This window comes from Mirounga angustirostris, unplaced genomic scaffold (assembly GCF_029215605.1).
Source record: "Mirounga angustirostris isolate CCGP_5_RB_7025 unplaced genomic scaffold, mMirAng1.0.hap1 SCAF_5, whole genome shotgun sequence".
NCBI lineage: Eukaryota > Metazoa > Chordata > Mammalia > Carnivora > Phocidae > Mirounga > Mirounga angustirostris.
Window position 1 is genome coordinate 47,213,186 of NW_026991713.1, and position 13,075 is coordinate 47,226,260.

At 39.7% G+C, this 13,075-nt stretch overlaps 1 protein-coding gene across 6 annotated transcripts in view; it reads right to left on the minus strand.

Annotated features, from left to right (window-relative positions):
• YEATS4 (YEATS domain containing 4) overlaps positions 1-7,266 on the minus strand; it is a 44,128-nt gene extending 36,862 nt beyond the window's left edge. For 2 of the 6 annotated variants that reach the window (XM_045872993.3, XM_045872991.3), the window contains exons 1-4: positions 6,851-7,258; positions 3,765-3,884; positions 1,105-1,171; positions 902-996 (exon numbers count right to left, since the gene is read on the minus strand). In XM_045872993.3, coding sequence (XP_045728949.1) covers positions 902-996; positions 1,105-1,171; positions 3,765-3,884; positions 6,851-6,901 — 333 coding nt within the window. In that variant the 5' untranslated portion in view covers positions 6,902-7,258. Of the gene's footprint in view, positions 1-901; positions 997-1,104; positions 1,172-3,764; positions 3,885-6,208; positions 6,831-6,850 lie in introns of those variants that run through there. The other 4 variants (XM_045872989.3, XM_045872990.3, XM_064590902.1 and 1 more) reach the window with 4 other exon arrangements.
• Positions 7,267-13,075: the final 5,809 nt, after the last annotated feature.

The following is a 13,075-nucleotide window of genomic DNA, read 5'->3' on the forward strand; positions in this document are numbered from 1 at the left end:
TCATTTAGAAGCACATACAATTTAAAAAATGTAATCTGATTATTAAAGTGTAAATGTTTGGTGCTAAAGAAATGCACTGAATCTATCAAGATGAAAATTAATGGTGATGACCTGAAACGAGTTAAACACCAACCACACATGTGGAATGAGAGCGCCATAACTGAGTTGTAACCCTATGGGTTTACAAACAAAACAAGCTGAGTAGTTTTAGTCAAAAGAAAGGATAATGGAAAGAATGTGAGGTCTGAATGCAAATAACCTGGGTTCAAAAACTAGCTCTGCCCCAGTTAACTGTGTTTTTGAGCATATGACTTGATCTCTGAACCTTAGTATCCTCATCTCTAAAATGACGGTATCATCAACCTCCCAAAACTGCTGAGGGATCAAAGTGAAAGTTTTGAGGGACTTTTTACATTATTAAGCAAAAATTTGATAAGAGAACAAAAGATGAAAAAATCCATGGTTATAAATAAAAATTCAGGAATAAAATAAAGCTGCTAGTACTGATAGCAACTTGAAAAAGCAAAAAGACTGTTGCTAACTATAAAAAAACGGATACTCTCATTCTAGACAGCAGATAGACTCATCTTGTTTATTACTAATAACCAAATAATATTAATGAATTTTAAATTTTTCCTGTAGTAATCACATGATTCCATGGTTTCTTTCTGAGAAATGTTCACATTATATCGCTTCTTTCTATACTTGAAAAATAAGTTTTGAAAGGCATTTCCCATAAAAATGAAAAACCTTAACTCATGGCAAGATACACCATGCCATAAGCTTACATAAAGTGTATCTGAATAAAAATGTCAACATATAACAAACTATTCATTAAGTAGATTACATTTTCACAATTACAAAAATCTGTTTTATGTTTGCAAAGATTATCATTACTCACAGGTCTCTCATTAGGATCAATGAAAAATATTTTGATGATTATTTCAAATTCACCCCATCCTGTTTCAGTAATTTCATATGGAGGCTTAGTAACAACTGAAGAGAAAAAAATAAAACAACTATAAATTACAAAAAATACTGATAGTCTCCTACATCTTTTTAAATGTTAAATTTTATATTATGAATCAAAAAACTGTACTGTACCTCTTAACGGATTGCCATAGCTTTCATGTAATTTAAATTGGATTTTCTTCACGTACGCTGACATATCCTAAAATACAGAGGAATTAGTTCTGCCATCTACATTTAAAAACTGAGGAAAATACACTGAGCATTGTACCTAATTTTATAAAATACACTTTCCCTCAAATTTTATGGAATCTAATTCTATTTTCTTTTATTTTAATTCCAGTACAGTTAACACACAAGTTAACAGTTTCAGGTGTACAATACAGTTTCAGGTGTACAATATAGTGATTCAATAATTCCACACATCACACAGTGCTTATCATTACAAGTGTACTCCTTAATCCCCAGTGGAATCTATAACTTTCCAAAAAACATGAATTATGCCCAGGTTTGGTTTTTATTTTAAACAAAGGAGGCCTGAGTTGAATTCTTTCACAACTCGTAACATACAGGAATATACATGTCCCTAATTCACTTGTTTTGCGAATCCTATTTTTATATATCTCTATAGACAATGCTCTAAATCAATTTTGATTTTCTATAAAAACAACAGCACATTTCCCATATATTTTACAGAAATAAGCATATAAACTAAAGCACATCTAAGAACTAAGCAACTTTAAAGAACAAAATTATATTACATAAAGCTAAGTTCAACTAAACTAAGCAACCTAAAACCATCAGATACAAAACTCCTTTTCCTAATCTTATTTCGAAGCACAGGAGCATATTCGTTAGTTCTGGCACATAGAAGGGATTCTCCTAGGGAAAGTGGCTTTTTCAAAAAAGAATTCACTGTAGAAAAATGTAAAACTGAATCAGTCACACTCGACAGTAGTATTCATTAATCTTTTTATTTGCTTTTGGGAAATCTTTGTATGTGATTATCTACATTTTTAATTGGGGTCATAACAATATAGTAACATCTGCTTTCATCACTTAACATTATATTGTCAACATTTTTTGAGGCAGCTTTTCATAAGCATATTTGAAGACTCTTTGGGGATACTTTCATTCATTTTTTTCTACAAATGACCAATACTGGATACCAGATGCCACCATGGTAAATAATAAACTCTTGTCCTCATGGCAGGGAGAGACAAGAAAATCAGCATTTCAATGTAATCTGTGTTAGGAGGGCAACAGGTACAAATTTGAGGAATGGCACCTAATTTAATTTTTGGAGATTAAGAGAGTAGTTTGAAAGAAAATACATTTAAAAAAAAAAAAAAAAAAAAAAAAAAAAAAAGAAAGAAAATACATTTAAACTAATACCTACGGGAACAATAAGAATGGAGTAGGCAGGAAGCAAGGAATGAAGACATTTAAGAGTGTCCCTTTGGGAAACTGAGAGTACTCTAGTATTGATGGAATGGAGGGTAGAAGGAAATGAAGAGGCAAACACAGCAAGGGATAAGCTGCAGAGGCAGAATCGGGAAAGACCATGGCAGGCCTTCTAAAACCGTTTTTTGTGTGTGTATGGTTTTTTTTTTTTTTTAAGATTTTATTTTTAAGTAACCTCTATCCCCAACATGGGGCTCGAACTCACAACCCCAGATCGAGTCACAAGCTCTACCAACTGAGCCACCGAGGCGCCCCTAAAACATGGTAATTTTAACTTTATCCTGAGGGCAACAGGTCAGTCATTGAAGGTTTCTTGTTTTTTCTAAATAACAGCTTTATCAAGATATTCACATACCACACGATTCACCCATTTATAGTAACTATTCAATGGTTTTTAGTACACTCAGAGTTGTACAACCATTCCCACAATCAAATCTAAAATATTTTCATCACACACAAAAAAAACCCATGCCCATTAGCACTCAGCCCTAAATCCCTCTTCCACCCATCCACTGGCAACCACTAATCTATCTTCTGTGTCTATGGATTTGCCTATTCTGGACATGTTATAAAAATGGAATCATCCAATATATGGCTTTTGGTTTGGCTTCTTTCACTTACCATAATGTTTCTAAACATTCCATGTGGTAGTAGCATGTATCAGTACTTTATTTCTTTTTACTGCCTAATAATGTTCTATTGTATGGATATACCACATTTTATTTATCCATTCATCAGCTGAAAGATACTTAGGCTGTTTCCATTTCTTTGGCTATTATGAATAATGCTGTTACAAACATTCATATACAAGTTTTTTTGTGAACTTTAAAGGGTTTTAAATCAACAAATATTCATTCACTGAGTATCTGCTGAATACCTACTATGCACTGACTGTATTCCAGGCATCAGAAATTTAGCAACAAAACAAAATTACCAGCATCTAGACTATAGAGTAGTTTTTTGTCTTTCATCTTCTCTGATGGTCTTATTACCAAATTGTTCCTAAAAAGTATGAACTACTCTTCCTGAAACACCTGATTAAATACGAAGCTAACTTAAGACGTAATGATTGGAAGATGGGCTGTGTTTATAGCATGGTTCTTGTTATCATAACTTTAGTTGGAAAACATTATTGGAAAATCCATTATTGGAAAATCGGATTTCTACTAACTGTTATGAGATGACAATGCTCACTTTTTTCTTTCAACTTTTTGGGGGTGACATTTCTACAATGGGCCAATTTTATAATCAGAAAGTTACTATATTACAATTTATCTTCAATCAAAAACAAACTGTAGTTTCAAAAAGTTATAGGAGAAACAAGTGCCTACCTCATTTCTATATGGTTTTACATACACTGTCCACTGATGGGTGTGCCCATCCTCTTCTCTTTTCTTTCCAAAATATCGAGCAACATTACCATAAACTATTGGTTTGACGATAGTAACCCCCTAAAGGAAAAATAATTTCAACATCAATTAATATTGCATCATTTACCCAAATATACAGAATAAGAGCTCTGAAAACTTGGGTTTTTTTTTTAATTTTATTTTATTTATTTATTTGAGAGAGAGCGAGCGTGAGAGTGGGGAGGGTCAGAGGGAGAAGCAGGCTCCTTGCTGAGCAGGGAACCCGATGCGGGACTCGATCCAGGGACTCCAGGATCATGACCTGAGCCGAAGGCAGTCACTTAACCAACTGAGCCACCCAGGTGCCCTGAAAACTTGTTTTAAGGAATGGCAGGCAATCTAAATACCTAGAGTTTGCTTATAACATGGATTTCTCTCAATCAAATCAGTATCAGACAATTATCTTCATATTAACACAAGTAACTAAACACCAGATTAATTACAATGTTCCCACTCTGAAAATGTCTATTTAAATCATGTAAAATACTTTGAGAGATTTTTTTTTAAGAAAGGCAAAGGCTCTTTATTTACAAACCTTAAAGCGAGCCTCAGGAATTAACACTGCCATCACCTGAGGGTAATAATGTCTTGATTTATCAGTTTACAGCAGTGTTTTCCAAAGCACAGTATAAACACTAAAGACAGTCTGGGAGAGGATTTTCGGTAGAATTAAGGCAAACATTTTTCAATTCATTACTTATGTGTTAAGTTCTGAGATGGAAGTACATGTTTCTCATTACATCTGGTATGTGTAGAGGTGGTGACTGTTGCCGGATTATCATGAAAAGGAGAGACAAAAAATTTCAAGGCAGGAGAAAACGCTGAATGTTGCACATGAAATTTGAGACTAACTGTTCAACAGTAAGAATGTATCTGAAGGTCAAAAAGCAAGACATACCACATATTAAAAGTGCTCTGCCAATGTACTCAATTCGTAAGAAGCAAGGAAAAGCCGTGAACAAATGGAAAAACTTTTCATTTTGGCTGGAAAATGAACAAATCCAATCCCTATGAGCCTCAAGTTAGTTAAAAGAAGGCAAGCAGTTTGTATGAGAATTTAAATAATCACAGCAAGTGCTATTTGACACTTGTGAGAAGAGAAGATGAGGCATCAGGCTCAAGGCCTGAATGAATGAGCAGGAACACTGGCGCCAGGTATGGGTAATACATCCTGCAGCTACTACTGTGTTGCTAGAACTTGCAGATTTCCTCGGTGATGCAAAGCGGGTTCATCTGTCAACAGACTTTCTAACTGAAGGAAATTTATCTAAATTGGAAAAAGATGCCTACAAAACGACATAACAATCATCAAGAATGAGAAATAAATCCTTAATTTTAAAGCTTTACATGACTAACTCACAGGCATGTTTGGTGGAAAAGCATTTGAGGACTACAAGCCTAATCTCCTCAAATCACTTTGACTTAAAACGTTTTGAACCTTACATGATTACAAGTAGAGAAAGTTCTGTAAGTTCTCCGAAAGCTAATGTTTTAACCCTTTGGTACTACTTTCCTATCAGTCCCAAACCTTGCCCAAAGCTTGGGCAAAATATGTATTTATGATGAAGTTTCTGGTACTATGAATTCTACCTGACATCTTTCCATTAAATTTTGGTAGTTTCTGAAATTTTCCAAGAACTCCTACTTCGCACGTGATATTAAAGCACTGTGCATAATAGTTGTATACACGTACAGTCAAAATTATGTAAAAATTATGTCTGACACGGATCAGGACTTGATGAAAAGCTAGAGTAACTAGATTGGTGCTAACGTGGGTGATATTTCTTTTTTTAAAAAGATTTTATTTACTTATTTGACAAAGCGCGCGCAAGCACAAGCAGGGGGAGCAGCAGAGGGAGGGAGAAGCAGGCTTCCCGCTGAGCAGGGAGCCCGATGCGGGGCTCAATCCCAGGACGCTGAGACCATGACCTGAGCTGAAGGCAGCTGTCTAATCGACTGAGCCACCCAGGCGCCCCGTGGGTGATTTCTTTTTAAAAACTTCCTTTCTGCAATAAATCTAAAATCAGAAGGGGTAAAATTAGGTGTTATATATCAAGAACCAGAGGGCCCTGCCTTAAAAACTAATGTGCCAGGGGATGTAGGAAAGTGGGAGGGAAATGGGTCAGTGTCAAACACTGTATTAGGCTCCACGCCGGCAACTTTAAAAACAAAAGAAAACTGGGCGCCTGGGTGGCTCAGATGGTTAAGCGTCTGCCTTCAGCTCAGGTCATGATCCCGGGGTCCTGGGATCGAGTCCCACATCGCGCTCCCTGCTAGGCGGGGAGCCTGCTTCTCTCTCTCTCTCTGACTCTCATGAATAAATAAATAAAACATTTTAAAAAAAAGGGAAAAAAAAGAAAACTAACATTTACGGGATGTTCTCTATGTGCGGGCCAGTGTTATCTTCTCTGCATGCCTTGATTAATATCTTGGCCGAAGCTTTGGGGCTTTGTGGACATCATGAACTCGGGCAAGTTTTCTGAACTTTTCTATCCCCCCAAGTTCTTCAGTTCTCGCACCTGCACATGCTGTGTGCGTAAGCCTCTGAAAGGCTGCTGTAGGGACTGAATCAGAGAATCGGGTAAAGCGGTTAGCTACTCTGCTTGGCACGGTCAGCGCAGAACCCAGTATCTGCTGCTCTTACTATCCTCACAATCAGGTGGATGGCACCCCCAGTTTACCGGTGACCTGGGCTGGCAGATGAGCACCAAGCCCTCAAAGCAGCTATTTTCCTCGGCAACAACGTCCAGCTCTCCCTCAAGCCACCACTGGTTGTTTTTTTGGCGGGGACGGAAGGGGGTGGAGAGGCGGTCAAATCGTGGCCAAAAGAAAAGAAACACTGCTTTTCCCGCAGCGGCTTTGACTCGCTCTCGGTCTACAAACCACGGCCCAAGCCTGAGCTGAGAAGGCGCGAGAGGGAAAACAACCGGGCCCTCCCCAACGTGGCGCAGGGAGGAGCCAGGACGTGAGAGCCACTCCCGGAGGGGAGGCGCGTGCTGGGCACTGACCTTCACTCTCCCGCCGGAGTCAGGCCCAAATTCGGCCATTCTCTTGAACATATTGCCCTACGGAAGAAGCCGCCGCCGCCAGGGAAAGAGACCGGGGCCGGCGGGGTCGCCGCTCCCCTCAGAGGCCCCGCTCCTCCCGCGCGGGCCCAGGCGGATGGTTTCTGGCTGGGCGAGGGCGAGTCTCCGGAGCTCGCGGCGCTGACAACACCCAACTCCTCGCGGCGGGCGAGTCCCGGAAGCGCGTTTAGTCCCGCGCCGCGGAGAGCCCAACGGAAGGAGCGGTGGCGGCGCCGTGCGCAGGCGCGAGGAGCTGGGGCGCAAAGTGCGCAGGCGCTGGGCCGACCCCCTGCGGCGGGGCGGGCCTCGGTGGTGGGAAACCGCTGGAGGCCCGGCGGTCCGGTTTTCCTGACGCCCCCCACCCCCAGCACCTGGATACGGAATAAACGAGAAGTTGGCGTTTGGAGCCAATACCTTGTCATCGCTAAAGAGTTACGATTTTTAACCAAGTGAATCAAATCTACTCGCTGGCCCACACAAGCTTTGGTTTGCCCAATATCTTCCATCCCTTCTGTTAAGAGAGAATCTTCCAGTTTAAAATCAGTTCTTAAGGTCTTTTTGCTTCTTCAAGGATTTTGCGCCGTCAATCATACCCACTCCATGGTGTATCTTCAGCTTTTCCTCTACTTTGGCTTTTTCCCATAAGAAGAGTTAAGTTTAAATATTTCTCATTAAAAACAGTATGGAGTGGGTGGTTGGGTGGCTCAGTCGTTAAGCATGCGGCTCTTGGTTTCCACGCAGGTCATGATCTCAGGGTCCTGAGATTCTCTCTCTCCCCCTCTCCTCCCCACTCTAAAATAAATAAATCTTTAAAAAAACAAAACTGTGGAGGTTCCTCTAAAAGTTAAAAATAGAACTACTCTAGATCTAGCAATTGCACTTTGGGTAATACTAGGTATTACCCAAAGGATACAAAAATTACGGAAAGAGCCCAAATGTCCATCAACTGATAGATGGATAAAGAAGATGTGGTGTAGGGGTGCCTGGGTGTCTCAGTCCTTTAAGCCTCCAACTCTTGATTTCAGCTCAGGTCATGATCTCAGGGTCCTGGGATCAAGCCCCTCATTGGGCTCCATGCTCTGCAGGGAGTCTGCTTCAGGATTCTCCCTTTCCCTCTCCCTGTGCTCTTCCTTCCACTTGTGCACACACACTCACTCTCTGTCTCTCAAATAAATAAATCTTTTTAAAAATGTGGTATATGTACACACACACACACACACAATGGAATATTAGCCATAAAAAGAATGAAATCTTGCCGTTTGCCATGACTTCAATGGAGCTAGAGAGTATTATGCTAAGTGAAATAAGTCAGTCAGAGAAAGACAAATACCATATGATTTCACTCAGGTGAAATATAAGAAACAAAACAGATGAGCATGGGGGGAAAAGAGGCAAACCAGGAAACAGAGTCTTAACTAGAGAACAAACTGAAGGTTATTGGTGGGGAGGTGGGCAGGGGATGGGTTAAGTAGGTGATGGGTATTAAGGAGGGCACTTGTGATGAACACTGGTATTATATGTATGATATATGTATGTATGATGAATCACTAAATTTTACACCTGAAACTAATATTACACCTGAAACTAATATTACACTAATATTAACTAACAGGAATTTAAATAAAAACTTGAAAAAAAACTTTCTTATTAAAAACCATCCATTTTTGATCCTGCATATCTCTATTTTTGCATTATCCTTAAAAGTCGACCCTAAAAAGGCTCTCAATATTTCCTATTTGTTTCCATATGCTCCTCAGTCCATCACCTTCTGAATTTCATCCTCACTGAAACCTCTCTGACCAGAGTTACTGACTTTTCTATTAGTAAATATGTTAACCACTTTCCCTTAACTCATTTGACTTCCTGGCAGGATTTGACGATGCTAACCACTTCCTCCTTTTGTGATGCCCATTCTCTTGGTTTTCTTTCTTTCTTTTTTTTTTTTAATTTATTTGACAGAGAGATAGACAGAAGAGCACAAGCAGAGGGAGTGGCAGAGGGAGAGGGAGAAGCAGGCTCCGCACTGAGCAGGGAACCCGATGCGGGACTCGATCCCAGGACCCTGAGATCATGACCTGAGCCGAAGGCAGACGCTTAACCATCTGAGCCACCCAGGCGCCCTCTCTTGGTTTTTCTGTTAATTCTTGGGCAGCTGATTTCCAGGTGGTTAGTCACTCTCTTCTCTATATTCCCATAGTGCCTAAGTGATTGTAACACTTACCATGTTCTGTATTAATTATTTGTGAACTCCATGAGGGCAATAACTGTATCTTATTCACCTTAGTATTCTTAGGCCCACAACATTTCTTGTGCCCAATAATCAATGTTTGTTGAATAGTAAATAAATGAAAAATGGAGAAGTCAAGAAGACTTGAGGCTATTTTCCAAAGGTAGATGAAACCAGTGAGACCTGTTAAAGCACACTGTCCTACAAAATCCTTCACATCACAATATGGGATTTTTTTTGTCCCCTGTACCCTCGCCCAAATTTCACCTTTTTCAAATTACAGCTTTCAGAACGTGACCTCTGGAACCCAAATTTGCTCTTTATAATTATTTCTTCAGCTTTCCTCTTTCTGCTTTTCTCCTGTTTCTCAGAGGATTTTTTATTCTTTGTTTAAAATCTTACCCTAAGTATTTTTTAAGTAAAATAACATTTAATAAAATAAAATTAAGCAAATACATAAAACATATTGGGAACTTTTGTGGAAAGATAATGGATCGAATACACATCTTTTGTCTCCTCCCATAACTCCTTTAAAGCAAGTAAAGAGATTTTCAAAAAGGCATAAACCTATAAGGATAAGAAGAATGGTTGGGGGCGGGGAGAAAAAAATAAGAAGAATGGGAGGGAAGGCAAAACAGAATCTTGAAATCTGGAATAGGAATCGTGGTATAGGGCAGTCCTGAGAGCTGAGCAGTCAGAACTGATACACATCCCGCCTTTCCCCCCCATCCCCACCCCCCACCCCACCCCACCCCCGCCAAGTCTCAAGAATTTGTATTTGTGGGGAATCTCTGGACGTAAGGGGAGGGAGATGGAAGAGAGAAGCTAACAAAACAGGTTGAGAGTCTGTTTCCTGGGTGGCACAGTTGGTTAAGCCTCAGGCTTTGGTGGTGGCTCAGTCAAAAGAGTATGTGACTCTTGATCTTGGGGTCATGAGTTCAAGGCCACATTGGGTGTAGAGATTACTTAAATAAATAAACTTAAAAAAAGGGTGAAATTGACAAAATTCTAGCTGCGTCTGAAGCCTTGAGAGATTATTTAAATATTTAATATTTAATGTTTAAATATTAGACCTAGAGTTTGGGAGGTAAAACCAAAAGATACACAGAAAACTAAGCAAATTTAAGAGTCATGCAGTTATTAGCTCTAGGGAAAATACAATCTTCCATTAGAGAAGAAAATAATTGTATTTGTGGCTATGTAAATACTGAGTATTGGTCTAACAAAAATGTATAATTACATTGGAAGGATAGGCACTGGGGAAGGGTGCCATCTGCGATGGAGATTGAGGAGGAGGAAATAGAGCCTAATCCTTAACTTCCATAGTGGAAAGTCAATATCCTAATAGCCTAGGATGATGGAAAAATCAAGAAAATGCAATATAAGCCTAATATTTAAAAGCATGGAGGTAAATATAAAAAACATTAAACTAAAAGAGTAGAAAGCAGTTGCATGTAAAGGTGGAGAAATGAGGAGGTACATCTTTCATAAATTTTGTGGAACTATCTGACTCTGTAAACACTGAGAATTTATAACCTTATTAAAATTAAAAATGACTGGGGCGCCTGGGTGGCTCAGTCAGTTGGGCGTCTGCCTTCGGCTCAGGTCGTGATCCCAGGGTCCTTTGATTGAGCCCCGCATCGGGCTCCCTGCTCGGCAGGGAGCCTGCTTCTCCCTCTCCCTCTGCCTGCTGCTCTGCCTACTTGTGTTCTCTCTCTCTGTTAAATAAATAAATAAAATCTTTAAAAAATTAAATTAAATTAAATTAAAAATGATTTAAAAATATAATTGCATAATAGATATGCATTTAATTGGAAAACATTGTATCTATGAATGACATTAGTCACTCCTCATTATAATTTTTATTAATCTCCTTTCACAACTTCTAAGTAAATATTTTTTCAATGAGTCCACTATGGGTGCCTGGGTGGCACAGTCAGTTGGGCACCTGACCCTTGGTTTTGGCTGGTGTCGTGATCTCAGGGTTGTGAGATCGAGCCCCACATTGAGCTCCAAGTCAGGCTCTGCATTCAGCGGGGAGTCTGCTTGAGAATCTCTCTCCCTCTCCCTCTGCCCCTCCTGCTCTCTCTTTCTGAAATAAATAAATAAATCTTTAAAAAAAGGTAAATGAGTCCACTAAATAGAAGTGCAAAAGATGTGTTCAGGGCTTAGTTATAATTAGTGCCACATAAAGAGCTAAGTTATCATCTGGAATATTACTCTGCATTTCAAATAATACCCTGGGGTAAAAGTAAGCAACATACAGATTGAGTTTCTCTGAAAAATGATCAAACATTGATATTGATTTTTATTTCATTCCCAAATAAGAATAGAAATTCAATTTGGGAGCTTGACTGTATGATAATAAAAGCTATAAATAAGAAATGACAGTTACCAAAAACATTAAGCAAAATCTCCAGGAAACATCGCTTTCCCTCTTCAGCCAACTTTTGCTAATCTCTGGTTGTTTCTTCAGTCAGCCTGTGTTGTTGAGCTATCCTGGAGCTTTCTGGATATATCTCATTTCTGCAACGGAGCTGTCACTCTTCAAGTCTCTCTCCCCTACCTTGACTCATTCTTTATGCACCTCTGGGTGACCTGATATGAATAAACCCATATTTTGGGGGGTTTAATCGTATTAGAATGGCTCCAGAATCTTGAAGCCTGAGGCTGCACCCGTGTTGGGGACCTCTGCTGCCCTCCCATGGCTGGTCTATGCATTACAGTCACATAGTCAAGACTTGACCCTTGGGATCCCAGAAGCTGTTGTACTGGAATCATGTGGGCCTGAAGAGTAAGAAAAATCCTAGAATGGTCAACATGGAGGAACATACTAAATAATCAGGAAGAGATTCATTCGATCAGCTGTTTATTGAGTGCGTATCATGTTCCAGGTGTTTGGAATATGGGTGTAAAAAACTCTGCCCTCCTTCCTATCAGGACAGTGACCCAGCATGGTGTCAGAGATGTAACACAGTTAAGAGGGCGTGCAGATGTGGAGGAAGGGGTAGCCAATGAAGGATATTAGAGCCTGAGTGGAGAGGGTCTATTCCATGGTGAGGCAGTGTTGGGAGATTTGTTACATACGGACAAATTGATCAAATACATACATGCACTAAGGATACATTTCAAAGCTATTAAGGACAATGGAAGCCAAGTTTCTCACTATCAGAGAAGAGAGTTAACAATGTGGAAAAAGAAAAATAGAATGAACCCTGTGGTGTGGGATTGGAATTGGAGATACTGATATGAATTCAATATAAATAGATACAGTGATAAATACTGTGTAAATACATACAACCTTTAATTCTGTCCACTGGTGGGGCCTGGAATCAGTGACACTCTAGTGCCTAGATCTTGTTTTTCAAATACCATTGTCCAGGGGCGCCTGGGTGGCTCAGTCGGTTGAGCATCAGACTCTTGATTTCAGCTCAGGTCATGATCTCAGGGTCATGAGATTGAGCCCTGCATTGGGCTCCACACTCAGCGGGGAGTCTGCTGGAGATTCCTCTCCCTCTTCCTCTGCCCCTCTATGCACACTCGCTCTCTCCCTCTCTCTCTAAAATAAATAGATCTAAATAAATACATACATATATACGTACATATGTACCATTGTCCACTCTGCCGAATCAGTGCTCTTTGGAGAAATGGCTGATTCCAGGGCTGGGGCAGGGGAAGAACAAGGTGAGCCTTAGACCATCCTGTGCCAGAAAACAAAAAAGTGCTCAAGAAATATGAGGACATGTCAAAATGATGCAGAAGCTAGCTTACAGAGAAGCTCTACTAGCCAAATTACGGACAATGTGAACATAAAAATAAATGGTAGTAATGGATTGTAATTTGAATAAAATAGGAAGCCATGGGTCCATATTGATATAATAAATAAATGCATGAATTGAAAACTTGCTAAGGAACAGTCTTAAAGCACCTTACCCCTTCCC